At 39.3% G+C, this 27879-nt stretch overlaps 1 protein-coding gene across 6 annotated transcripts in view; it reads right to left on the reverse strand.

Annotated features, from left to right (window-relative positions):
* Positions 1–27879, reverse strand: part of PEX5L (peroxisomal biogenesis factor 5 like) — a 224636-nt gene that overhangs the window by 195599 nt on the left and 1158 nt on the right. For all 6 annotated transcript variants that reach the window (XM_024124174.1, XM_024124176.3, XM_024124173.3 and 3 more), the window contains exon 2: positions 27338–27409. In XM_024124174.1, the coding sequence (XP_023979942.1) occupies positions 27338–27409 (72 nt within the window). The remainder of the gene's footprint in view (positions 1–27337; positions 27410–27879) is intronic.

The raw sequence follows: 27879 nt of genomic DNA on the forward strand, positions 1-27879 counted from the left end.
GTGCCCAAACAAAACAAAACAAAAACACCAAAAAAACACTAAGCAAGAAATTAAAAAAAAATTTTTTTTTTTTTTTTTTTACTGTATTTCCTTTTAGGACCAAATTTAATTTTCTGTTTATGGGACTGCGCATCCAGAGCCTGCGCTCCGCAACGGGAGAGGCCATAACAGTGAGAGGCCCGCGTACCGCAAAAAAAAAAACAAAACAAAAACACCAAAAAAACACTAAGCAAGAAATTAAAAAAAATTTTTTTTTTTTTTTACTGTATTTCCTTTTAGGACCAAATTTAATTTTCTGTTTATGGTACATGAAGGTTGGTGCTGGGTTCAAAGCAAAATCTTTATATTAAGTTAGCTCCAGCATCAGCATTTGCCCTGCATGACCACTCACTGTATGCCCAGTGGTCACCTTGGCAATGGGGAAACAAATCATCTCATCTTTTAGCACAGAGATAGCCAAGCCAATACTTATTCCTTGCATAAATGAGTGAACTGTTCATTTGTTGCACAATGAATCACATCTACTTCCTCATTTCCTAAAATGCAATCATCTAATGAATTGGAAGAACAAAGATGAAAACTGGCTTTTAATTCATTTATTCAAAGTATTTAAATGTGTAACAATTAGCCTGCAGTAAATTATTGTGAGGAGAACAGAAACTCACGTTCAGTTAGTCAAATTCTTTGCTGTAATGTTTAGATATGGAAACTCAGTTTCTGCCCACTGAAAGCTGATTTTCTGGGAAGCTGAATGCATTCTGAATTCTCTGAGCAATATTTCTTCTACCACGTGAAGAAACACAAAAAGGCAGATGAGGCAGTGCATGCAAAGCATGTGACATCTGTGGCCCACTGCTGTTATTATATAAGAGACAGAAAAACAAGGCTTGAATTCTTAGATGCTTAAGTCAGACAAAGGTCTCTTGGAGGGCTCAGTCACAATTCTCAACACAATGCTTAATTCTACCAATTCTACTCCATCTCCTTTTTCCTTTCTACATCAACTATTCAAATTCCTTGCGCAAAGCAGAAGTAAACAGGACCAGATAAGGCTTCCTGGTAAAACTGGGGAGCTCAAATATTTCGAGCAAGAGATGCTTAATTTTAATGAGACTCTCGACAAACTTTCCAGAAGAATATGTCCTCCCAAAGAAACTAATGATCAAAAAAGTTTGTAAACTCATAGCCATTCAAATTACAGTTAGGACCATTTATGAACGCACAGACTACTTTCCCATATAAAAACAGATCATAATATCAATATCTTTCATCAGGGGTTATTCCAAACTTTGGAGAGTAGAGAGATTACACCAGAAATTTTAGAAACATGAGTCCACGTCAGTTCCTGTTGGAAGAGCAACTATTAACTCTGATGATAGCAGATTTCTGCCTTCAGAGATGCATGAGATGAGATGTTTGCACTCAACTCAGCCTCTTAAGAAGAAACTTTTATTCAACAAGAATCAAAAGACTTTGGTCCCTGTTAGAAGAGCTCAGATTTGAGTTCAAAGCCGGTCTTGAATACTCAGGCAGTTTTCTTAACCTCTCAACCTTAGGGTTCATCATTTGTGAAAATGAGGATAAAATTGCTTATCTCACACCGCTGTTGTGTGGATTAAATGAAATGTCTGGAAAGATCTAGCATGGCCTGGCATGTATCAGGAGCTTAATAAATATCAGTTTCCCTTTTTCTTCCCTTTATCCTCCTCCAGTTTAATATTTTTTTTACAAAATTAATTATGCTCCTTAAAATGATCATATCACATGTTACTGGTGTACTGCGTTGATAAGTCAATTCTTGCAAATCTTGTAAGATTTTAAGTTATGCCCATTTTAAGGCACGTTTAGCAGTTTTTCTATTATTATTTGAGGAAGGAACACAAACACTTCTTGAGCATCTGTGACACACCCATAACAATCTGCAAGCCCCATTTCTATACACGCAGAAACAGGAACACACTCTAATGAAGGGAAAGGCAAGATTACAAAACTAGTAAGTGGCAGAATCAGGACTTAAACTCAGATCTCTTAAGCTCTCCCTCTATGTCCTCTTCCCAATGCAAGACTGCCTCTCAATATGTTTATTTCTTGATCTTCTGTTGTAATGCTGACCTCAAAGTCATACTTGAAATGAGAAAAGCTGTGCAGTGCTGGCACTTACAACGTCTCCTATTTTACCGACTGGTTTAGAAACAACAGACTGAAAAATTGAAGACAATTTGTAACTGGTTTCCTTGTGATTCCATTGGATGGAACCAAGTTAACTGCATTCCCCATATCACATGCCCAGTAACCAGGGAGGGCTAGTGGATGGGAGTTCCTAGGTTGCTCTTTGTTGATGTGGTCTGGACAGTGTGCAATGGGCTAGAGCTTCAGCACTAGGACATCAGGGCTGGGACAGAGTGGCTGAGTGATGACTCAGGATTCCAAGCTGGTGTCCCCACTGAGGAAGGATATTTGGCAACAGTCATTAAGAGCACAGACTTTTAATTCCAGTTAAAGTCCTCTCTCTGTCGTTTATCTTGTGCCCTTGAACAACTTTCTCAATCTAAGTGTCAGTATCCTCCTGTTTTGATTGGGGTTAATGGCACCTACCTCTCAAGGTTATTTATAAAGCTTAAAGAACTAATGTATATAAACCTCTTAACATGATGGCAGGCTAGCTAAGACTACAGCCTCCACCAGGGTCCAGCATCTTGGCAGCTCCCACAGTGCCCACACAGTACATGGCGCATACTAGAGGCTCAGTAAATGTTTAACAGGATTTTACCTTCTATCCACAGAAGGAACCTTTCCTTAGGAGTGCTGCAGCATTTCCTTAGCTCAGTGCCCGGTTCTCCTGGTGCAGCACTTGCTGCTGCTTCATGGCAGCTGGTTCCTCTGCTGGGCAGCTTTGACGGGAAGGTCTGTTAAACATACCGGATCAGAATCCGCCTCCTGGGGACTTCCCTGGTGGCGCAGTGGTTAAGAGTGCATCTGCCCACAGATGTAGAGAACGGACGTATGGACACCAAGGGGGGAAAACCGCGGTGGGGTGGGGTTGTGCTGAATTGGGCGACTGGGATTGACAGGTATACACTGATGTGTATAAAATTGATGACTAATAAGGACCTGCCGTATAAACAAACAAACAAAACAACTAATACTAAACTTTCTTTGGGTTATTTGTATGGAAATAGGTTAATATAAATGTTTCAGACATTACATGAAATTTCTAAAAATCTTATATGTTCTGGTATAATGTTATAAGTCATAATTCTAGTTATTACTTTAAAATGTATATCTCAGAAATAACTAAATTTCCTTGTCAATTGCATTATTATGAACTTTCATCAAATCTTTAACCATGGTCATTTTTAAGTCTTTTGTCATTTACAGACAGTTCTGGGTGTACTCTGATGCTTTTGCAAAAATGTTCCTATAAAAGGGTTTCATCTTCAAGGAAGAGGCAAAAAATATACAAATCAACTTTCACTGCAAAGTAAAGGAGCTGTTACAGTGGAGGATTACTGGACTGAATGTCAATATTATGACATAGTAGGAGTGTGTTTCATGTTTGGTAATTGCAATCGTTGTTGCTTTTGTTGTGGTCAACAATTTACAATGATTGGTGTCAGTCTATTTATCTCTTGTAAAAATAAAATACAGTGTGTGTGTGTGAGAAAAAAAAAAGAATAACCATTAAATATTAAGAAAAAAAAAAAGTGCGTCCGCCAATGCAGGGGACACGGGTTCGAGCCCTGGCCCAGGAAGTTCCCACATGCCACGGAGCAACTAAGCCTGTGCGCCACAACTACTGATCCTGCGCTCTAGAGCCCGCGAGCCACAGCTACTGAGCTCGCATACCACAACTACTGAAGCCCGCGCACCTAGAGCCCGTTCTCCACAACAAGAGAAGCTACCGCAATGAGAAGCCTGTGCACCGCAACAAAGAGTAGCCTCTGCTCGCAGCAACTAGAGAAAAACCCGCACGCAGCAACGAAGACCCAACACAGACAGACAGACAGACAGACAGACAGAAAGAAAGAAAGAAAGAAAGAAAGAATTCGCCTCCTTCTACTTCCTCTCATTTGTCTCAGTGATCCCACTCAAGGTCACACAGTATATTCTCTGCCTCTTCTATGTGGCTGCAGAGTGAAACTGTATGACTATGGTATTTTTCAAAGCTTGAAAGCTGGTGGCCTGCAAGCTAAATTCAGTGTATACTTAGATGTGTCTTGTTACCTGCAATGTTGAAGAATTTTACATCTGAATGTTCTCATTGGGGCATTCATGTTCCAGTTTGCCACAGTCCTTACCTCTCCCTACGGCCTTATACTCAGCTTCACTCTTTTATGTGGTCACCCCTTACCCCCAACCTTTGATTTTGTGACCCATGGTGAGCACAGAGAGGAAGTATTTTGAAATCAGAAATGATCTGAACTTGAGTCCATGCTCTTGCTGGCTGTACGATACAGAGTAAGTGGACTAGCATCCATGAATCATAGTTTCCTCAATGGTAGACAGGTTGCTCCCACCTGCTTTCCAAGATTGCTGCAAAGATTAAATGAAATAGTTCCTAGGACAGTGCTGGGCCCAGGCAGGGACTTAGGAAATACAAATTCACTGCACAACAGCCCTATCTCCTCACTGAAATTCCTTGTTTACAGGTCCAACATGGAGACTGAAGAAAGAAAAATATCAGAGATGAAAAAGTTGGGTGGTTAACTGTATTAGAATAGAAATGATGATGAGAACAATAAGCAAGTAAGAAGAAGATAAAACAACTAATACCCAAAGCATACATGGATTCTTAATAACTCCAAGTAGAGTCAGTAACAGGGTTTCAATGGCTCCTGAAAGGGCAGAGCTTGGGGTGAGGTGAGCTAGAGCTGAGTCCAACTCCAGGGCAATTAAGTCAGAATCCCTGTAGGTGGGACCCAAGCATCAGTTTTTTAAAAAGTCCCCAGGCTGTGCCAGTGTGCAGCTATGACTGAGAATCCAGGAGCCAGAGTCTCTCCCACCCACACAGTACATAGAGCCAGGAAGGCCTTCAATTAGTGTAGGCAGATTTTGCCAATTCAGGCTCTCCTGGACACCAAGGGCCCACCTCTAAATGTGTAAAATACGGCTGCAATATACATGGATTTTTGCAGTGACAAAAAGAGAAGGATCAATGAGCAACATCTGCCATGAATTATTATCTCTGTGGGCCAGTGTCAGTAGCAATGGGTATGCACTGAGCAGTCACTGGCTGTGTGGGGCTTCACGGTATATGAGACATGGACCCCTTCCTTCAGTAATTTTCAATTGGATGGAGGCTCTCATAAACTAATGAGCAGGGCAGACATGGCAAATCCCTTCCTGAGACATGGAGAAAGTGCTTTCATCTGACAAACTGGTGGCATCCTTCTCAGTTCTACACACTGGGTGTATCTAACTATTAGAAATGAGATTGACATTCCTAAGCATTAAAAAATGCTTTAAAAAAGTTTAAACTTAAACTCTTAAACTTAAAAGGTGATAATAATAGTTATTATTATAGTTGTTATTAACTGATCATCTACTATGTGCCGAGGAGACATTATTTCTCTCATGCCAATTCTGTGAGGCAGGTATGACTATCCTCATTTTTTTAACCAAAGAAAAGTTTTACGGAGGTTAAGAAACTTGTCCATAATCACAGCTAGAAAGTAGTTCAGTTCAGATGAAAACCTAGGTTGGTTTAAAAGGCTTATTCTATTCAGCAGCTTGATTCTCAAAACAAACAAACAAACAAAACAATATAAAGAGAATACTGATATGAAGTAAATAGCATTCTTTCCTCTGTAGTTTCCAAATTTTTTACAATAACTATATTTACATGTTATAATCAAAATATTTTTTGAAAGAAGGAAAAAAATGAATGGTAAGTATAGGGATCAGATCTATTATTTAGAACATTGTTATTAATCAGATACTTTTTCTTAATTAAAAGGATTAACATCCAGGAATAAATAAAAATGTATTTGACTTTCTATAATTATAAATAAATTTCCTGGATTTATATTTCAGAGCAAGGGACCTGGAAGTTCAGTTCCCATTTTCATAATGGTCTTTGCATTTGAGACACAGACACCTCCTAAAGTTATTAAACGATCAAACTTCACAAAAGAAGCGGCAGACAGAACCCTAATGCGATCCTTATTTAGCAAATTGTCTTCCTTCCTAAAGGATTTTAGCTTCTGTTTGGTCTTTTTCTAAAGTACCTGCCAAAAACAGCTCGGCTTCCCCCTCTCCTGTTTGACTGTGGTCAGCAAGGTGAGAAATTATGAGGAGGAAAATGAGAATTTGGAAATGGGTGCTGACATAGTTGTCATCTCACCAGAGAAGATGAATCTGGAAAATTATAAATGATACTATCACGTGTAAAACTGGGTAGGCACGGGCTACATTTCTTTACTTTTCCCTGATCCTCCATCCCCACCAGTCGCTGAGAAAACAAAGTACTAGAAAAACGAAAGGAATGCTTACCTCAGATGTTCTCTCTGTGGAAGCACAGAAGACTTTTACTAACCTGAAGCCGCTAAAGCTATTAATGCTCATTGTTAAAATGCACTTTTAACACAATTATATAAACGGGCAACTAAGAAGTTTTAAAGAAACATTTTTGCTGATGGAAATTTTCAACACAAGCAATCAGTTTATCTATATTCATGGGAAGAGACTTTAATAATATTTAATTAAAGGCCACACAAAGAGTAAGCAGATCCTATGACTAGCTTTCCTGGTTCTAATTCCACTGTGTCTCTTCTATGTAGAGGAAATACATGGCTTTATTTGTAGCTGATGTTTGGAACAGCATTATTTCTAGTCTGATTAGTTGTACAGCTCTTTCTCATTATTTTTTTATTTTTAGTCAGTTTTGTAGTATTTTATTTTTAAAAATTGTTTTGGGGGGAATGAATGAATTGCAAAATACGGAACTAAAAAGAACAGAAAAGTAGTTTAAAAATCCAGCGTCCAGAGGTAATCACTTTTAATAATTTAGAATGTTTCCTTAGAGTCTTTTCTGCTAAGCACGTTTTAACACAGTTGCATCTTTCCAAATTTTCGTCTTGTGTTTGTGTTTTGCTTAATATGTTGCAAGCATTTTTTTCCATGTCAGTAAAAACTCGGTCAGCATGATTTTAAGTTATACCCAGTATTCTAAATTATGAAAGGCCAACCAATTGCTATCTTTTAAATTTAGAGCCCCTGAAGCCTCTACTTTCCTGTAACACATCTGGTAGAACTGCACACAAGGTTGCTTACGTTAATGCTGGACTGCCGTCCATAGCAGTGAGAATGGTGTTTTGTTCCCAAGTACAAATAAAGAACCTGAGTGGGGCAGGTGGCCTTCTCGCCCCACTCCCACATGCTACCTTCCTCAAACAAGGTGAAACCAATGGAGTCCTCAAAGGTAGGAGGAATTAGTAGCTTCATTCCACCAGCAAGGTGGAGTCTGGAGTAGTCTTATGGTCATGGACAAGGGACCAGGAGGGGCAAGCATATATTAAAAATCTACTGTGAGCAGGAGAGTGCTAGGTGCTGGGAATATCAAGATGAATAAGATGTAGTTTCTTCCTTATAAGGGCTGGCAATGCTGGCCCAGTCTGTACAACTGGGTTGCGACATCATTTGCTCTGGGAACCTGTCCTCATCTTGGCTGAGACCTCGACACCTCACCTAACCACTTGTCAGCCTCTTTCCCTGAACCATCAGCCTTTGCTGAGGGTCTGCTGTAAAAGGACAGGTTCCTTAGTATTGTGGAACTGTGGCTGAAGCACAAAGCACTGCCTGAAATCCCACTGACACCTGAACTTCCTCTGTTAGTGGTACTTGCATTGCATGGCCAGCTTCTTTATGTTCGGGTCAGCTTTTGCTCCCTTCCTGCTGCCCTGCGGTGCCGGGGTCTCAGCATGTGTCATAGTCAAACTTGCTGGACAATTAGGGCAGCCTTATAAAAAAATCCCTCTTTCCTATCTTTTCACATCTTTTATTTGTACTCATAGTGTCTGCTGAGGGCCTGTTTCATAGACCACCCAGTAAGCCCTATGGGAGCTAACGGCAGGAGCAGGACTGGACAGCTATTGAGGCACTTAGAGTCTAGCTGAAAATACACACTAAGATGTGCGAGAGACAAAAGTACGATCATGATAACATGCCCCTCACTGACACTGTATGTCCCAAAGGGACAAAGCAAAGGGGAGCTTAGAGAACTGATGAGGTGAGTGATGAATGAGGAAAGGCTGAGATGAAATTGGTGAGCATTCTGAAACAGGGTAACATGAGAAAGGGCTTGGACCAAAATGTGTGTTGTCTAATGGCAAAGGGTATCAGACTGCAGTGAAATTATTAATTCCACAAGATCCAAGTACTTCTGGCCTTTTCTTGTTTTAGAATATACACAGGTGAGTCTCTTCCCTCTTGTATTGCGAAATGCTGGAGACGCCACTGCAGATACTTTGCATATTCTCTAAAAACAGTTCTTCCTGTCTCCCTACCCACACCTTAATTAAACAATATTGGACTCTGTGAGTTTGTAAGATAAAATTGTTAAGAAAAATTTGCAAAATGTGTGATATATGCTATTTTCCTTTGTCATTGACTTCAGAGGTGAAATTTATTTTTGACAATTTTAGAATGACAATTATGGCTGAGATTACTAGTTTTCTACACCAATACCTTTCTCCCTTAGTAACATGCTTTTTAGGTGGACATATCACCATGCAGAATAAATGACTCTATATCTCCTAGGCCCTACCCCTTTCCAGTAGCCAGTGTGATCATATGACTAAGTTCTGGGCAATGAAATATAAATTAAAGGACTCTATGGAACTTCTGGGAAGTCTCCTTAAAAGGAGGAGTGGATAAAAGAAAAGGAAAAGGGGATAAAAAAGATAGTCCCTGCCCTTCTCTCCTCTCCTTTCTTCTTTCCTGCTCCTTGGAACTCAAAGATAATGGATGGAGATTCAAAATAGCCATTTTAGAATATAAGGAGTAGGGCTTCTTCCAAGGTACAGCGGAGCAGAGAGCTGGAAGCATGCAACCCTGATGACTTTGGGAAGCTCCTATGCCAGCCCTGGATGGTGAAACTCCAGACTTCTTTTTAAGTGAGAGAGAAACTTCTGCCTTTTACAAGCCACTTTGTTTAGGCATTAATTTCATAAATATATAGAGAACATATACCTCTCAAGAGCAGGAACAATGTGCATGCCATTTGGTCCACAGTGGTGTTCAACAATGTGATGATGATGATGATGGCGATGACGACAGTGATGATGATTGAATTAAAAGCAAGGAAACAAAGTGGCTTGAATAAACTGTGCGTAGTTATTTTTATTTAAAGATTCTGCTGCTGGTGCTATTTAATCTATTTGTATGCAGGTGTAATCAAGGAGGTCTGCATTATTTAATAAAAATTCTTGATCTACTTAACATTAAAAGATTTCATTTCATTTTGTCTTGAGAAGCAAGAAGGCTGTATCATTTATATGTGTCTTTAAGTTGGCTTCCACAGTGCTGTGAGGAGTGTCTCTAAGTGACCCATCCTTGGTGATGGAGAGTCTGTGAACTCTGGGGGCCTCGCCATGACTCTGGGTGGAAACGGCAGAATGATGTTGGGAAATCCATTCCACCAAAAGTGAAGGACCAAACAGCGTCTCTGAGGAAGGGACTCAAAGGCCAACATGCAGCACATCATGAAGGAAGTGGAAGGGCTGGAAAGGGAGACCATGGTCAACCAATATGAATACAGTGAAAAAGCAAATGTTTGGCAACTAATGAAGCTAAAAGCGGGCAAGGGACTCAAAATATCCCCAAGAGTGAAATATTTTGCATAGGTAACCCCCTTTATCTACTTTAGTTTTCTGGAAAAATTATGAAAAATTTTAACTCTTCTGTTTCCCAACATTGTTAATTCCATAAATCCCAGAAGGGATGTGAGGGGTGAGCTCATCTAGCTACTGGGAAACTTCACTGCTTCTTAAGTTCCAAAGGGATTTCTTTTTTGTTCTTTTGCACCTGCCTTGGATAGCTTTACTTAAATAGTAGTTCTGCAAGAACAGGCTCAGGAATTAACTTTTAGTGAAGAAAAAAATCTGCCATGAATCTAGGAGCTTTGGTACTCAGAATGGGAGAAAAAAACAGTGAAATGAGTCACTTTTCCAGTACAATTTATCTTTAGGCCAATTACGAGTAAAATATAGGCATAGTTGTGGGCAAGCTGGGACATAGGACACTACATTCTTCATTTTTATTTGTTTCTTGTGTTTCAAGAGAACCCTCTGCCTGCTCACTTCCCTTATTTAGCACTTGCCTTCTTCCAATGAATCTCTAAGAAGAGATTGGCAATTCCGAAGCAGGTGACCACCAGGGGCTTTGTTTTGACTCTGACGCAGCCCCACCTTTCTCTTTTCTGACTTAAACAATTTTTGTTTTTTTTAAAGAAGACTCTTTTATTTAAACTCCCATGGGTGCTAGGCAATATACAGTAACTAATGACTGTCTCTTTAAATTAAACAAAATGCAGTGCAGTTTAATTTTCTTGATGACTTGTAGGAAGGCAGTTGACGGGAAGAGCATGGGCTTTGGAAGGAGACTTTATTTCAATTCCATTTTTCCTGTTTTACTAGTTATTTGACTCTTTTCAAGTTTCTCAACCCTTCTCAGCCTTGGGTTTTTTTCCCCATTCTTAAAAATTGGCATAATAATAATATCTCTCAGATTGTTGTCTGGCACATAGTATCGATAGATGCTCAACAACGTTAATTCCCTTTTATTCCCACCCCTCCCCCCTCCTGTCATAATGAAACTAAATTGGACAGTTGGGGTATAAAGTGTGATCCACCCAACTCCACTAATCTCATCCACAATGCTTATGCATGTGTTTAAAATGACCTCTGCACAAGCTGACTTAACTAAATTTTTCTGCACCCTGTCCTCAAATCTGGCCTTACCATGAACTTTAAACCTTATATATGTTTTTCGGATTATTTTTTTTTCTTCCTGATAGGCTGGAAGTTCTGAGGAAGCTGATTATGGGCCTCCCCTGTGATGTCAGAAGCAGATTTCTAAATAAGGAAGAATAATAAAAACTCATTGATGGTTACTACTCTTTCGCACCAGGGTACCCTGAAATAATTGTTCCAAAGACGCTTTATTGATAGAAAGCCTGATTCCCTTCAAAGCTATACAGAGCAGTTCTAAATGCCAGCTTACTTCAGGAGAGGAAGTTCTGTGGCACTTCGCTGAAGCTAACTTGGTTTTTCTGTGTTTTGAGAGATATGATGTGACTTTTCTGCTAAAGACTCATTATAAACTCTGCATGTTTTTCATTTTTATTTTAAAGAAGGCTCAGGTGTTAACAGATTCATCTAGGAGGACTTCTTCTAGTTTTGGGGGGGCAGATATATTGTATTTACTTGGAATGTGCAATTTCTTGACTACTAAATAAAGTTTAGAAGCCTCAGAATAAGTTTTGCTTTTCCAGGAAAAAAATTTGCTCATTAAAAAAAATAGAATCAGTAGTGATAGAAACACTAATGTTATTTCTCTAGAACTATCTATTTATGTCATCTTTTCAAGACAGCTGAAAAACATAAATATGAAAACATCCACTTTTCCTCTCATTATGATTAGAGAGAAATTTATCAAAAGAATCATTCAAAAAGAAATGCAATGTAATTATGTCACTTGTAAATTAATAAAATTAAGCTACACTTTGCCTCCCTTCCTACGTTTTACTGATCTAAAAGTAATAGTTCTGCATGTGTTCACTTTTCTATGGGGGATCTCATTTTTAAATTGCTCTTTAACACAAGAGATTGATTCATAACCCCAGGGCCTTAGTAAGTGGCTTCCTTGAAGATGATACCATTTTGGATTTATTCACAGGAAGTAATCCTCTTGAGTGGCTCAGATGATTTTTTTTTTTTTTTAAGTTTTCTTTAAGAAATTCTTCAGGAATTCTTAAGAGATAGAAGTAGGGAAAATATTATCACTTTGCTGATAGGGATGTCAAGGCTTAGAGATTTGTTCAACGTCAAAGAGAGGGCCATCGGCAACACCAGAAACTTGAATCCTAGCACCCTCACTTGTATTTTAGTTCTGCTAAACTAACTTCCTGTACTCCTTGGATCTGCATTAATGTAAGAGTTTTGCATTTTGGAACCCAAGCAACAATTTTAAAGTGCAGAATACTTACAAAAGACTATATATTCTAAAATGCATTCACAATTATTTCTTTTTGCCATTGCCTTTCAATATGAAGTAGTCATAGGACTTAAGTCTATTACCCTGTTCATATAAGTTGCTTAGACTTTAATATAGATCTTTAAGTCTGTGTATCTTTTTGGCATAGAACTATCCTAGTGGGTCCATACATCTGTGTCCTCAATGCATGTGGTACCAGAGTAAATTATATCCCAAGTTATTTGTGGCTCTAACAATATTTAGTCAATTTCCCTTCTCAGCAAACTTAAAAATTCATGCAAACCAAATTTATGCAAATCCATGTTTGTGATTCGGCTGTGGTCAGCCTCAGGAAGCAGAATCCTGTATAACTGCAGTGTAGGATGTGATTTAAACTTGAGGTTTTACAAGAGCAGTGCAACGTGTGTGGTGGCATCTCCACTGACATTTAAAGGTGCAGAGGGATATGAAAGGATGACAATGTGCAAATTCCCATAAATATGCATAATTCATGGTAAATCAGTATATGTCTAATCATAGCAACGTACACAATTTTCTTGCAATCCCTTCCTTTCATTTTTAATTCGATAACTTGCATCCTGAAAGAAGAAGGGAAAGATCTGGACGGTCACTGCACAAGCCAGGGAAAGTTGTGGGGCAAAAAAATGCCTAAGGCTCACCTCGATTCAATATAAGGCAACCATTAAAATGACATTTATAGGGGCTTCCCTGGTGGTGCAGTGGTTGAGAATCTGCCTGCTAATGCAGGGGACACGGGTGTGAGCCCTGGTCTGGGAGGATCCCACATGCCGCGGAGCAACTAGGCCCGTGAGCCACGACTACTGAGCCTGTGCGTCTGGAGCCTGTGCTCCGCCACAAGAGAGGCCGCGATAGTGAGAGGCCCGTGCACCGCGATGAAGAGTGGCCCCCGCTTGCCACAACTAGAGAAAGCCCTCGCACAAAAACAAAGACCCAACACAGCAAAAATAAATTAATTAATTAATAAACTCCTACCCCCAACATCTTCTTTAAAAAAAAAATGACGTTTATAAAAATTAAATGGTGATGTGGAAAAACTGAGTCTGGCATAGTGTTACATAAAGAGGGAGATACAAAACTGAATGCATATTAACTGCAACTATGCAAAAATTTAAATTATGCTTGTGACTATGCAAAAATGAGAGACTATGTAAAATGAAGAGTCCTTGGGAACATGGGTGATACTTCTAATCTTGTTCAAAATTTCTGAGGAGGGTTTTGTATATTCATAAGCAGAGTAACCAGTGAGAAGGGACCCCAAGGGTGACTGTCAGCTCTCCAGCACCAACAGGTAAGGCTCTTGGAGAGAGGCTGGGTGCTGCTTTTGGGAGGCTGCAGAAATCACCAGGAGCTTGGAGGGGAAGAGTTGTGGCCAGTGAAAGACTGAAGGGGGTGGCAGAATATCAATTCTCAGACCACTTTTCTAGATGGGCAGGCAGGGAAACTGGAGATCTGCCAACAACCTGGGATAAACTAGCTGTACTGAATAGTTCAGCAGGGACTTTAGCCTGAGCAGAAAGGTCAGTCCCTGTGGGGCAGCTGGCGGAAAGACATTTCCAGAGCACAGCAATCTACTCCAGTAACGGAAAGCTACTCAACAAATGCTGAAGCGATGCGCTTTCTTTTTTGTTCCAGGCATGGAATTTTTCAAATGTAGTGAGCACAGAGAAAATTCTAGGTGCAAAGTAAGGATTTAACTTATCACGAGAGGCACCTCAGATGGGAGGACTTGAACCCGAGTAGCAACCCTAATGCAGTACCTGCCTTTTACTGGTTCCCTTGCAAGGCTGCCTGGTTACCTGGTCCTACCATTCGGTACAGTGCAGGGTCCCAATGGCCTCAGAGGTGGGCATTTATCCAAGGACTGGGCAACTGCCCTTTTTCATAGATTTGCTTCTGGGCATGTGTGTTTATGACTATGTATCCACACATTCTCTATTTCTCTCTCTCTCTTTCTCTCTTTCTTTTACACACACACACACACACACACACACACACACACACACACACACACACACAAGAATATTGTCTTTTGAAGGGAGAATATTTCTTTTCCAATTTGCCCATCTTAACTGATTTATGCTTTTCCCTACCCTATATATCTTTCCCTTACAAACAGAAAGACTTTCTCAGATTTTACCCTATTACAGTCCTAGCACAGTCAAGATAATAACAGATCTCCTTGATAAGTCAGGGAAGCATGAGGAAAGGATAACTTCCTAACTGTGAACTCTTTGGATCCGGAGCAGTCATGCACAGCCACACAGACCGCGGGCACAGCACATCTCCTCGGGGTTGTGCAGTGCAGCAGCCTGGCATAAAACTCCCTATGCCTTAGTGTGCATTGTGAAACGGGGATGATGGTACCTACATCACAGATTTGTTGGGAGGATTAAATGAGTTAATATATATAAAGTGTTTAGAACAGGATGTAGCACATAGTAAATGCTATATAAGCGTGTGTTGTTATTAACCTTTTAATAAAAGTGGTTTAAGATTAGAAGGGCTTAAGACAAAGATTACCTTAATAAGTTTTACTTCTTAGTCTCCATCATCTGTACTTTCTTTACGAAACAACCTGGGTCACAGGATTGATCACTGTGTAGGTTCACTTTAATGAATGAAACTGGGAGGGAATATTTGCAAGGTTAGGAACAGTGAAATTAAGGACTTAAGATGCTTAATTTGTCTTAACTCCTTTTCTTTTGTAGTCCTTGGAAATAAAAGTTTAACATCTTTACCAAAATAATAACTGATCTTTTCTTGACACCAAAAATTTGAAAAATCTAAAACAGTGCTCCTCAAACCACCATGAGGATCGGAATTCCCTGGAAGCTCGTTAAAACTAATTCCTGGGCCCCAACCTTACAGACTCTGATTCAGTCTGGGATTCAGAGTATGAATTTCGAACAAAACGCAGGCGATGTTGATGCTGCTGGCCCATGGACCTCTCTTTGAACAGCCAGGCTCTAAAAAACATATTTGGTCATTGTTCCCCAAAACCATGTCTTGTCCTGGGAATACACGGAACACTAGGAAGACTCTGTAATTCTTTTAGGACCATGACTAGGGAAATGATACACATCGTAGAGGCCTGAGGGTCCTAAGTACTCCCTGAAGTCCTCAGTTCCAAATCTGCTGCAGCACCTGCACCATAACTGCCTACTGACCGAAGCCCCACGCTGTACTGTTGGCTTCTTAAAGGCCATGCCTATGTTTATGTCATTTCTGTGTCCCAGCACCTGGCAAATACCTAGCGAGAAATAGGCTGTTAAGAAGTTTTTGTAAAGTAAATGAATGAAGTAGGAAGTTAGATCATTTCCATCGAAATAATGCTATTTTTTTCAAAAGCAGCATCCCATGTATCTTTGGAAGTTAAGTTACCTCATAGTTAAGAGGAAGACAAATTTAATTTTGCTCACGTAGTCTATCTTAGAACCAGTTTTTAAACATATGATTCCCTGCTTGGTTGTCCTTCCTGAATACTGACAGCTAAATGTTGCCAGCGTCCCCTGAACTGGTTCTGCTGGGTTCTCCACTGCTCTCCTTCCTGTATCACATGAAAGGAAGCGTCTTGGGAACAGGGCAGAATCAAGCCCCAGTTTTTTTTAGAACAACAAAAGGTGTAAACGTGCTAAATGTAACTAAATATTTCCCCCACAACCAAACCCCAGAAGACACATAGCAAAATTGTTTACATACCAAACTTCTATAAACAATAGGTTCTCAGATTTTTCTGATTTCCCATTTGCCCCTTATCCTTTTTAGGAACAGGCTTCACTTTTGTTTTCTTTTTTACACTTCTCACTCCCCCCGACCCCACATCTATGGGGTTTAGGAAGTCTGTCTGCAGAGCCAAGAGGGGTTTGTTCATTCTCTTTCTCCTCTCTTAGCATTTGGATTCTCAAAGGCGAAAGTCTCTAGCAGAACCATGAGAAGGGCTCCTTCCCTCCATCTATATCCTTCCACTCTTAGGGGATATATCAGAAGATTTTGTGATGTGTATCATATATGTATATACATGCACAGGACAAAGGCAAAAAGGGAGGAAGAATGTTACACACTTGGGGTGCCTCAAGTTGTTCAGTATGAATGGGGCATGGAGGAGGATAACATGGTAGTCAGGGACTGGACCATCCATGGCCTGCAAGCCCAACTGAGAAGTCTGCGTAATATGTGGGAGACAGCGAGAAGCATCACTTCTCTCTGTGTCTTGAGTGTCTGTCACCTGTAACCCAAGCAGTGTTGGGGTCCATGCATGTCTTGTATGGCTACCGTGGTTCATAAAACCACAATGGAAGGATTTTAAATCAAGTTCCTTGGAGTTTGGATGAAAGGGGAAGATTGCTCATTCATTTAGTGAAAGACAAATTTCTTCCATTTTTTAAAAATGCAAAGTTCCTAAGGTTTTATATCTTTAGCTTAAAAGTTTAAGAATAACTAAGCCTGTTTGTGAGCTTCAATTTGTTTTATTCTGTACTAAACAACTTGATTAAAAAAATCCATCAGCTGATGCACCATCACTCATTTCTTTTTCAGAAGCTACTCCCATAGTTCACAGAAATTAATGGGTCAATTTTGGCGACACATTTAAAGTTTAAAGATAAAAGCTGAGAGTGTAGGGAAGTGATAATTGGACAACCTTTGACTGGAAGAAAACGACTTCCATGCTGAGTGTTTTTCTACAAGAATTCATTAATTATTCACTAATTATACAAATGAGATAATTTAGTTAGAAAAGAGTGATGAATGAACATTTTTTTCTATTCAGAACCTCTAGCACAAAGCCGAGATGGTACATTCTCTCACCATTTCTTTAATAAGTCACTTATTCACATATTTCAAGAATGAGATCATTTGGCCAAAAAATACTATGATGAAGAATAAATAACAATTGTATTGAATGATGATTTGTGTGTGCATGTGTTTTTTGTAGATCACAAGATAGGAAGGAAGTGGCACTCACCCTGTCTGGGGGTAGACCATGTGAAAAATTAATGACTAAAAATGGAAATGACAGAATTATAGAGTTGTTTGGAAGAAAGAGAAAGAAGCAATGGAGCATTAAAAAAAAAAAAGCATGTTTGCAAGAACTGTGTTTCTGTCAAACCTTATAGATGCAGTGCCAGAATAAGAGACACATTCCAAAGGCGGGGATCAGAGAGTGGGGCTGAGCAGAAAGGAAAAGACATGTACTGCAAAGCCTGGATGGGAGAGAAATAAAAGCACAACCACAGAAATGACAAGGTCAGGGCAATGGCACGGCACAGGCATCTAGGTCCAAAGTCAGAAGAGAAGGAAGGGACGTCTACTCTCTAAACTCTCTCTGCTGTTTAAGTATCAAAAAAAGAAAAAAAAACATTTGTACGGTCTTTCTGTTCCTTAGTCATTTTTATTTATCAGATTTTGAATTTGTAACATAAATCTTTTCAGTATAAATATTTCCACCCACAACTGTTTTTCGAAGCCCTTATGACAATAGACACTGATGGAATCAGTAACCAGTGAGAGTCACAGGCAAGGTTCATTAGACAAAGCGCTGGCAACCCATTCAGAATGGATGGACTAGGCAGCCAGATGCTGAACTGTGGGCCTGGCTCGCAATCCCCAAGGCCAAATGAAAGGGAGATAAGTTGATCCAGGTGGAGAAGACCTGGGAGATGAGCTGTGGAAAAACCCCGTGCTTCAACGTGGAGGAAACACTCTGCTAAGCTCATTAGGGGGATCTTAGGAGATTCAAATTCCACTTTTAAAACTGGGAAGTTGTCACAAAGTTTGTGAGAACCTCGTTATGAAGTAGGAAGCATCTCATATAAACATCCTTTCATGAAAGCTTATCAGACAAATTTAATAGAGTTAGCTTGCACTTGAAAGACACACTTATCTCAAGTGTTCTCTGGATTGACTGGTATGCCTAGCTTACCAGCATGAGGGAGTTTGGAAGAAAGACTAAGGAGCAGTTTAATTTAGGAAGGCAGTTATAGGGGTAGATGAATGAAGCCACGACGAGAGGCTGCAGACCCGAATTCTAATAGTCCCTGTGATATAAAATAACCTAGTGACACAGTCAAGCTGCTTCCCTATCTAAGACTCAACTTATTCTGGTTGAAGTAGAACCAATATAATCAAACTTCTTAGCAGCAGCACCCTTTCATCACCCAAAGCTTGTCTGTGTACCTGGGGCCAACTTACTCTCTAAGGGGTGACACCACGTGCATGAACCCCCTCCTCTGTTCAGAGTGGCTGGGAACGGGGTCCACGGAGCACGGTTTTAAAACCACTGGATTAGATTATCTTCTGAAATTCCTTCCAGCTCTAATGTCTACAGTTCTCAGACTGACCAGATGAATCTACTTAAAACAACACCAGCACCAACAAAACAAAACAAATTCCCCAAACAAAAAACCAGTAAAAGCACAACAAACCTCCCACGGTGAAAGGCTGAATGGTTTCTTTTCAAGTTGTGTTCCAAATGGCTGAGTTTAAGCATGACTGTCCCGGCCTGTTATTTTCATATATCACATCATTTTTACATTCAGCATGTCAGCTCACGTCATTTCAATTTTGCATTTATTTTTCTCAGTGACTAAACATGCTGCCAGCACTTTTCCCCATTAGATTAAAAAAATGGGCTATTTGAAAATTACTTACATCTATATATTTTTCCAGTCTGAAAGTCCAGTTTTTTATGCTGCATCTAATGAACATAGGCTGTACATTAATATCTTAAAATAAAGATATATAATGGCATTTAAGGTATTTGTTGAACTTGAAGTGGTAACTCATGGTCTCTCTTTTTCAGTGGTTACAGGTTTTCACTGAGCCCTGTGGTTTGCATTACTGTTTGCAAAACTGGGGAACAGGAACTGGTGGAGGAAAGCTGGGTACTTGCTACTCTGCAAGGCGGGTACCTTGTTTACTCTCTGAGTTGCTAAGTTGGTAAGACTAGGAGGTAGTAAAAGTCCTGAATAGGAAATATCAGCAATACTTTCCACTTAAAAATATCTGACCTACTCATTTTATCAAATGGGGATTTTGTACATTTTAGGTAACAAGTTCTCTTTTGAGGTACTTCAACTTCCGAGGGACTGAAGACCATCTGAAAATTATATCTTTTTATTTATTTATTTATTTTATTTATTTATTTTTGGCTGTGTTGGGTCTTTGTTGCTGCGCACGGGCTTTCTCTAGTTGCGGCGAGCGGGGGCTACTCTTTGTTGTGGTGTGCGGGCTTCTCACTGCGGTGGCTTCTCTTTTTGCGGAGCGTGGGCTCTAGGTGCGCGGGCTTCAGTAGTTGTGGCTCACGGGCTTAGTTCCTCCACGGCATGTGGGATCTTCCCGGACCCAGGGCTCGAACCCATGTCCCCTGCATTGGCAGGCGGATTCTTAATGACTGTGCCACCAGGGAAGCCCTGACTATTATATCTTAATGTCTATTGTTTTAATCAGATCGACAACTAGGTTAGGTTAGTTTTCAAGGTAGAGGGTGTAAAGCAGGAGAGAAACGGGGTGAGCAGAGGCCCACTCGGGCCCATGTCGGCATCCTACTCTCCTTTGATCTTAGAGTCTCATGAGTGTAACAGGTCACAAACTGGAACCCCAGGGCTGTATACAGAACCACACTATTTTGTTTGACTACACATTGCTATAAAATTTAAAAACTGGTTTTAAACATTTAAAAAGCAGCAGATTAATTGCTTCTATTGAAAAATTAGTATATGTGGTGATCCTGAGCCCATTTTTCAACAAAACGGCAATTAGCTGGGGCTGGTAGGTGCTGCTCTTTCTAGAGGGGCCAGCTTGTGACATGAGCCACTGTCCTCCTCACTCCTTATTTTTGTTACACACAGTCTGTTCCCCTCATTTCTGTACTTGGTTGATCCAAGGAGACATTTGTATCTATGACCTCAGAATAGGCTTTACTGTTTAGAATTATAACTCAGTCCTGAAGAAATCCAAGGGGATTCTATACCTACTAAATCTAAGGCTTTTACCATCAATTCCCACCACTCACCCACCCCAGTACCTGACATTTATAAAGCACTTATTTCATGCCATGCACTTTGCTAAGCCTTTGTTTACAGCAACTTATTTATCCTAACAACTACTTTATGAAGTAGATAGAATTTTCCTCATTTTATAGCAGAGCAGCCGGAGGCTCACAGAGGCTGGTTAATTTTCCCAAGGTAATATAGCTACTACATGGCTGTAGCCAGTTTTCATTCAGATTCCTGACTGTGAAAGCCTCCCTCTTAACCACTGTGTAACAACTTTGCTATATTCACAATGGCCAACACAAGCAGTGGCAGAGGAGCCAGGAGCCCCGAAAACGCACCAGACTACAGTAACTGACAGTATCTTACAGAAGGCATGCAAACTGCTTACTAGGAAAACAGTGGGAATAAGCAAAGTGAAAATGTGATGCAACAAACAACTCAACATTCAGGAAGTGTGAGCTGCTGATGGAAAGAGCATGAGACAAAATAGCAGTGGTCCTGGATTCTAGACTTGGTTCTGACCAAAGGAGGCTGAGCCGGACACAAGGCTCTCCAGAGGGGCATCCCCATTTGAACCTCACAGCAGACATCTAAGCCAGACGGTGTTATTCTACTTTACAGATGAAGAAACAGAAACTCAGAGAACTTAAATTGCTCACTCCAAGGTCTTCTGCTTAGTAAGTGGCATAGCCAAGACTAGAAACTAGGACGATGGCCTCCTACTTCATTCATTTCAGGTCTCCTGCCTGCCCCTGTGGCACTCTATAAAGAGCGACCCTCTACATTTTCTGGCCTTCTATCTTCAGATCTCAGTAATATGTCAGAAGACTCTGAAATTAAGATATTAGGTCTGCCCTTTTTGTTTTTCCTAGAGTCAGAGGTGAAGCCTAGGGGAATCAAGTATACTAAATTGAAATGCATCAAGTCAAAAAACCAAAAAAACCTCTCAATATTGTGAGTTTACATGGAAAAATAAAGTAAGATATTTTGCATTACTGTGATTTCCACCCCTCACCCCCTTCTCAATTACCAGTAACTCAGAACTATTTTCATATTACTTGACACAAATAGATAATATTTAGGAATAAAAGATGGGTAAAAATGCCTTTATCCCAGTAATTTTTCTATTTAAACTTGTGCAAAACTTTCCCCTTGCCTTGTACATTTATTGATGATAAATAGCTATGCTGACAAGATGGCATTGATTGGACTACAGTAGTGAATCTTTGTTTACTCCAATGTTGATTTCAGATAGATAGCAAATTTGAAAAGCTTCGGCCTCTCTCATCACACCTAAATATGGCTTATTTTCATTGAACCATTTCTCATCTATCAATCTTTCCGAGGAAAATGCTAATGAGCCTACGTCTGCTGTGAGCATAATGGGGGCGACCACAACGGCATAATGTGCTTGGTCCTTCCAGAGCCTCACAGTATCCTGCTTCAGAATCTCCAGGCTACCCAGCTTGTTTCTTTTCTGCAAGTCTAAAGGGGGTTTCTGTTCTTGGTGACCAACATGGGGTTCCAAGAAGGTACCCAGGGAGAGTGTTATACATGATGCCAAGAGGCAGGGTCTCATGCTTTATAAGCCTTCTCAGAGGTAAATGGGATCTGACTTATATTTAAATTAAGTCACCATATTGATATGGCAAAAAAAGCACTGGCCAGATGGTGCTGAGTACAAGGCAGTGACACATATCACCCCCATTCCTTTTACTATTTATGAGTCCGAGAATCAGGTCAGCTGCTTAGATGGTGGTATGACCACATTAACTGTTAGCAGAAGGAAGCTCAGTATCTTTTCCTGTTAATCTGTTTCTCTCACTCTTCCATTTTTCTTTCACATTGGCCTATATTTTCCTCTTTAGGATGCATTCCCACAATGACCACTAGGATAAAATTACAATCCTACTCAAATCCTTATGTGCTACTGGAAACACAAGGGGGTGGCAATACTTTGTCTCTTCTTCTTCTTTAGAGAAAAATCACAGAAATTCTAGTTTCCATTGCTTTCTGCTCGGGCTTCTCCTACAAATTTAAAAGGAGACTCTCACAAGGGTTTTGGGCTAAGAAAGGTATGTGTTGTCTCTCCCCATGGTGCTTTTCACGTCTGGTCAAGGCCCTCTTGGAGGAGGCTGTGTAGGGACGGGAAGGGTGAGTGGATGGCAACAACCACCCTTCAGCTCTAAATTTTGTGCACATTTGTTCTGAAGGACTTTTCTCTCCTAATAAGCTATAGGGGCCAAGAGGGAAGTAAACTGTTAAGGAGTGTTTGTGGAAAAGATTATCCCTGTGAGGGTTCAATAAATAAATACTGGCCAATTATGATACTTCCTAGTAGATGGTTATTTTATATAATTAGAGCACTGAAGCAAAACAGCTTCTTAATGCCCACCTATGGGATGACCAGTAATGGGCAACCGTAGAGAGCTATATAGGATGATAGATGGTGTATTGGATTGCACATCAGGAGGGAAGGCTGGCTTCTAGTCCTCTCTGTGTACCTAAGCAGGGACTTGGGGGAAACTCAATTCACCTTTCTAGATCTCAATGTTCCTGTTTGCTGAATTAGGGTTGTGTGGTGGTGTTATGGACTGAATGTGTGTGTCCCCTCCAAATTCATATGTTGAAGCCCTAACCCTTAATGTGGCTGTATTTGGAGACAGGCCTGCAAGGAGGTGATAATGGTTAAATGATGCCTTAAGAATGGGGCCCTAAAAAGAGGAAGAGACACCAGAGTCTCTCTCTCTCTCTCTCTCTGCCATATGAGGATGTGAAGATAAAGTGAGAAGCTGGTTATCTACAAGTCAGGAAGAGAGCCTTCGCTAGAAACCAACCATGCCAGCCAGTTTATCTTGGACTTTCTATCCGCCAGAACTGTGAGAAAGAAATCTGTGTTGTTTAAGCCACCCAGTCTATGATATTTTGTATGGCAGGCCAAGCAGACTAATAGGTGGTGATGATTAGCTACTTAAAATGACATAATGGTTATAAATTCGTCTTCTTAGAGAAACTCTAAGAGCTGGGAAGAGAAGAGTAGTATTTTACAAATAAGGAAATACCTCAAATTACAAGACTACCACAAGAACACAAGGCTACTAAGTGGAATTCAGTCAGATGCAAACCTGGGTCTTTAAGGCACCTTTAGTTGTAAATGTCCGTGATTTTCTTGTTTTCAGCATCATTACACTGGATGTCTATGAATTCTAGTTTTTAGGTTTCCAGGAAATTCCCAGTTGAAGAATGTCAAATTTATCACAGGTCATACATATGTTTTTTCTCTTTAGAACTGCAAGAGTTGTTTCCTTTGACCCGGCCATTCTCAAATTATGGTCTGGGACCAGCAGTGGGAACTGAGGACTTAGAAATCCAAATTCTTGGGTCCTACCCCTCGACCTGCAGAATCAGAAACTCTGGGGTTGGGTGGAGCCCAGCAATCTGTGTTCTGAGAAGCCCTCTAGAGGATTCTGTGGCTGCTAAAACTTGAGAACCATGGTTCTGATCCATGTACACTTGTTCCCTTTGTCATGGGTTGACATTTGACATTTCCCCACCTTATTGCACTGAAAGATATGCAGCTGCAACTCTGAGTCCTACAATCAACTCAATCTACGACATACTGTGAAAACTATTTTGAAATGCTTGAACCTATAATATTCTATAATTTTGTGTCAGCCTTGGTTACCTCCTTAACGTCTGCTTGGAATTTGAAAACATTTTAGAAAAAAAGCTATCTTGGTGAACATACCACAAACCTTGAGCTAAATTGACTCTATTCTAATTAAAAATAGTAGTTTAAAATAGAATTAATTTATTATGTATTCAAAGTGGCTAATGTTTTTAATCACTTACTCAAGGTACTTGACCATCTACTCCCCCAATCCCACCCCTGATATCTCAGCAACTTCAAAGAAAATTCATTTTTACATGAAATCTATTCCTAAACAAGATGCACCCCCTTCCAATCAGGAAAGAATATTTTAATAAATAATAAGAATAATCCAAAATACATATTTAAAATTTTTTAAATATGTATTTATTCTAGAAAGCCAAATATAGAACTAATTTTATATATTTTATTATAATTATATGTATATAGTAACTATGTATGTCTATTATATATGTTATATAATTATACACATAATGAAATATCTGTATATATTTATATCAAATGTCTGGGTTTTAGAGGTATAAAGATTTTTATCTAAAGCTTCCTTTGATTACTTTCCTATGCTTGAAATTTGAAAACTCTAGGGATTTTTGGAGAATATGGACTTCAATGCCAATGTGATACATTTATATTTAAATGACTATAGAAATGTGTGGGTGTGTGATTACATATTATATGGCAGCTCCTATTACTTTAGGACATCAACACTAATCTAAGAATTCTCTGGAATGCTTTCATGTGTATCTCAAATAAATCTTGCCACTAAAATTTCACAAAAAGAGAAGCACAATATTGCCTTTTAAGAAGAAAACCTTACACATTTCCAAAATTACTTTTCTTAGGTAGAAATAACACAGAAATCACCTTTTACCCCCTTGAATGTGGGCAGCCAGAGTGAACAAAATCCTCATACTCTGGGCTGCTTCTGCTATTAATTTGCTTACATAAGCAAAATTGTGGGCTTTCTGTGGAAGTACAAGACTGGCAAATCACATGACTGATAAAACGGCATGTAGCTTGCACAGCATTTGTAGAGCGACAGCTTCTGAATGACATTAAATGAGCTTAGTAGACTTCTGCCCTTCACAGCACTCCAACTATTTTATTTAAAGCTTTTTGCAATTATATGAAGATTGACTAACAAATTTCTACCATGTTTCTGAAAAGACATAGGAAGACTAAATTGAACATAACGATTCCTTCCCCCCTGCCAAAATATATATAACAACTGTGAGATGAAGCACTATTAGAAAAAAGTGTTTTACCACATGCACACATAAACACACATACACTTTTAAAGTTGATCTCTTAAACTTAGGAAGAATTTTTTTGTAGTGTTATGAAGACTAATTAGAGTGTTTTCCCAAATATTTTACTTCGAGGTGTCAACGCTGTCATGGTTTCTACCTAGGATTTGTTCATTACATCAACACCAAATAAACCTTCCCCAAAAGGAAGGACTACTCTTACTGCCAACAGCAAACACCAAAGCCAACTCATATTCATAATTACTCATCTTTTGAGACATGTTTTGACATGAATGACTCAGCAAAGCTGGGTCACTGCCAACTGGTGCCAACTGGTCCAACGGCACTGGAGGAAACATGATAACTACAGAGACAACAGTGACTGAGAAACTGAATCCTCCCTCATTTGATCCAGGTAAGAAAAGTGTTATTTTCTGAAGAAGCAGGAAAGTGGGTTCTCTTTTTTAAAAGATTGCTAAACAGTTAATAAAATGTCTTTAGGCACAACAATATAAATTTTGTGAAAAGTGCCACGAGAATAAAAGAACAATGACTCCCTTTTCTGAATCCCCAAATTCACTTAAAACAAAAAGAAGCTTTAGGAAAAACTAAAGAAAAGAAAGAAAGAAAACAAAAGCAGCTTTGGGGTTAGAATGATAGTACAAAAGAAAGAAGTAGTAGAAAGAAGTACAAAAAGAGTAGGAATTTAACTTCTACATGATTAAAGAAGAAATAAAAAATAAAACTTTTAATTTTAATACAGAAATTTATAGGTATATATGTTCTCATAATATACTCAATTGTATTTTACTAGTTCATTTGCCAGGGAGGTCCAGTCCTTTCATCAGAATGCTAGTCTACAGCGCAGGATCTATGGGAGATGGAGATCACACACCCCAAGTAATTAATCTGGCATAGTTAAAATGATAGCTAATAGCCCAGCAGAGCACTAAGGCTCCAGTCCCACTTATCTTATTAACCGAAATGACAATTTTGGCGCTGAGTAGAAACACAGGGCCACATCCAACACTCCTCCACCCTGGTTTACTCGGGAGCAGGAGAGTGAAGATTTGGCAAGAAAAACTTGAAGGTAGTTTGAGTGAACCCTGTAGTATGGACATATTCTGCACCTCCTGGGGAGATGCTTTGTTCAGTTTTCCCAAGAAGACCACTTCAGTTACCTTAATTATTCCAGGCCTAATAAGCCAGTTGGTAAGTTAATTGTTTCTGGTTGCTATCTTCTGATGGTCATTTTTCCTTTTTTCAGAAATAGACACAATGGCTCCTTTAATGCAATCACCATGATGCAAAACAGACTGCATGATTAGGAAACTGTCTAAATTCAACTTGGCTTTCTGTAACTTGCTGACTGCCTTCTTTCTAACTTCTTCATCTGCTCAGATTCCTTTGAATTATTTCTCTATCTCCACCTGAGCTTACATCAGAATCAGAGCCACTTACACATGAAATAGATGTGCAGTTATCTTGTCTCCCTGATAATTAACAAAGACGTTAAGGGCTAATGCCAATTCAGTGGCACGAGCTGGATACCTCCCATTACCTGTCATTGTTTATGGTATATTAAGGAGTTTTCATTTCACCTTATGGGCCCATATGAAATATAAGCTAGATGTTTCTCAAATCACAGGCAGTATTAAAGAATATTAAATAGCTTCTTTTTTTGTTTGTTTTTACAAAAAGTCTCTAAATTTACTGCAGACAATCTGAGAAAGTAAATTGTGCAATATGTTTAAACTTCTCAGTTTTTTAAAGTCTTATATCCCTGTCCTCTTAAATTATATTCATTGTTTTACACTAATAGTAGCATTTCTCATTTTCAAAATAATTTACTTTCTGGTTCTTATTTAAATATTTTTTTTCCAACAAATTATCATTGTACTGATTTCATTTTTCAAGTGGGGCTTTTAATTTCCAAAAATTCTCTTATCTTGCTCTCCTTTATTTTTCATCATTCTTACATACAGGACATACATGTTGACATGCAGAAGTCAGTGCATCAGAGGCGTTAGACGGGGAGGCTTAACTGCTTTCAAAATCTATCTTATTATGCAGGCCTCAGTTAGACGAACTAAGCTAATATAGCTTCCAGGGCAGGGCTGAAAGCTCAAACGGCTTCAGTTGTCAAAAATCTACAGTGCAACAGTAGAAAATGTATGTAAGCATTCACTTACCTGCTTTTGATCAACAATTATTTTCAGGTCTTCATCACTGCTTAGTTTTCCATATCCTTTTTCTTTACTTTTCTTGTGAAAGAATAATTTTAAACGATCATTTAGTTTCTTTCCATTAATAATGTTGATTCCCACTTAATACTTTTTAAAGATAAAAGTCTTTTCTTAGCATTGTTCACTAGTCATAATACATCATTCTTTATGCCAGTCTCTCATGGACAACAGAAAAGATCTTTATTAAACTGCTGGCTTCTGCTTAGCCTCTCCCATCCAAATTATACTTTTAATCCTTCTCTGAATATTGTTATGCTTTTCTTTTTTCAATTCTATATTTTTAGAAAAGATTCTTTAATAATTCTAGATAAATAAGCAACTCCTTAAAGAGTCCCAGCACATTTTTCTTAAAGACTGAAACTGCATTTAGTGATTATATTATGCTTAAGATTTCAACTATTAAATGTTTTATTTTAATCCTTTACATATTTTTAAGACTAAGCAAGAATAACACCACTCAGATAACGAATCTTCAGATTTTCTGTATT

This window comes from Physeter macrocephalus, chromosome 1, assembly GCF_002837175.3.
Source record: "Physeter macrocephalus isolate SW-GA chromosome 1, ASM283717v5, whole genome shotgun sequence".
In the NCBI taxonomy this organism is placed as follows: Eukaryota; Metazoa; Chordata; class Mammalia; order Artiodactyla; family Physeteridae; genus Physeter; species Physeter macrocephalus.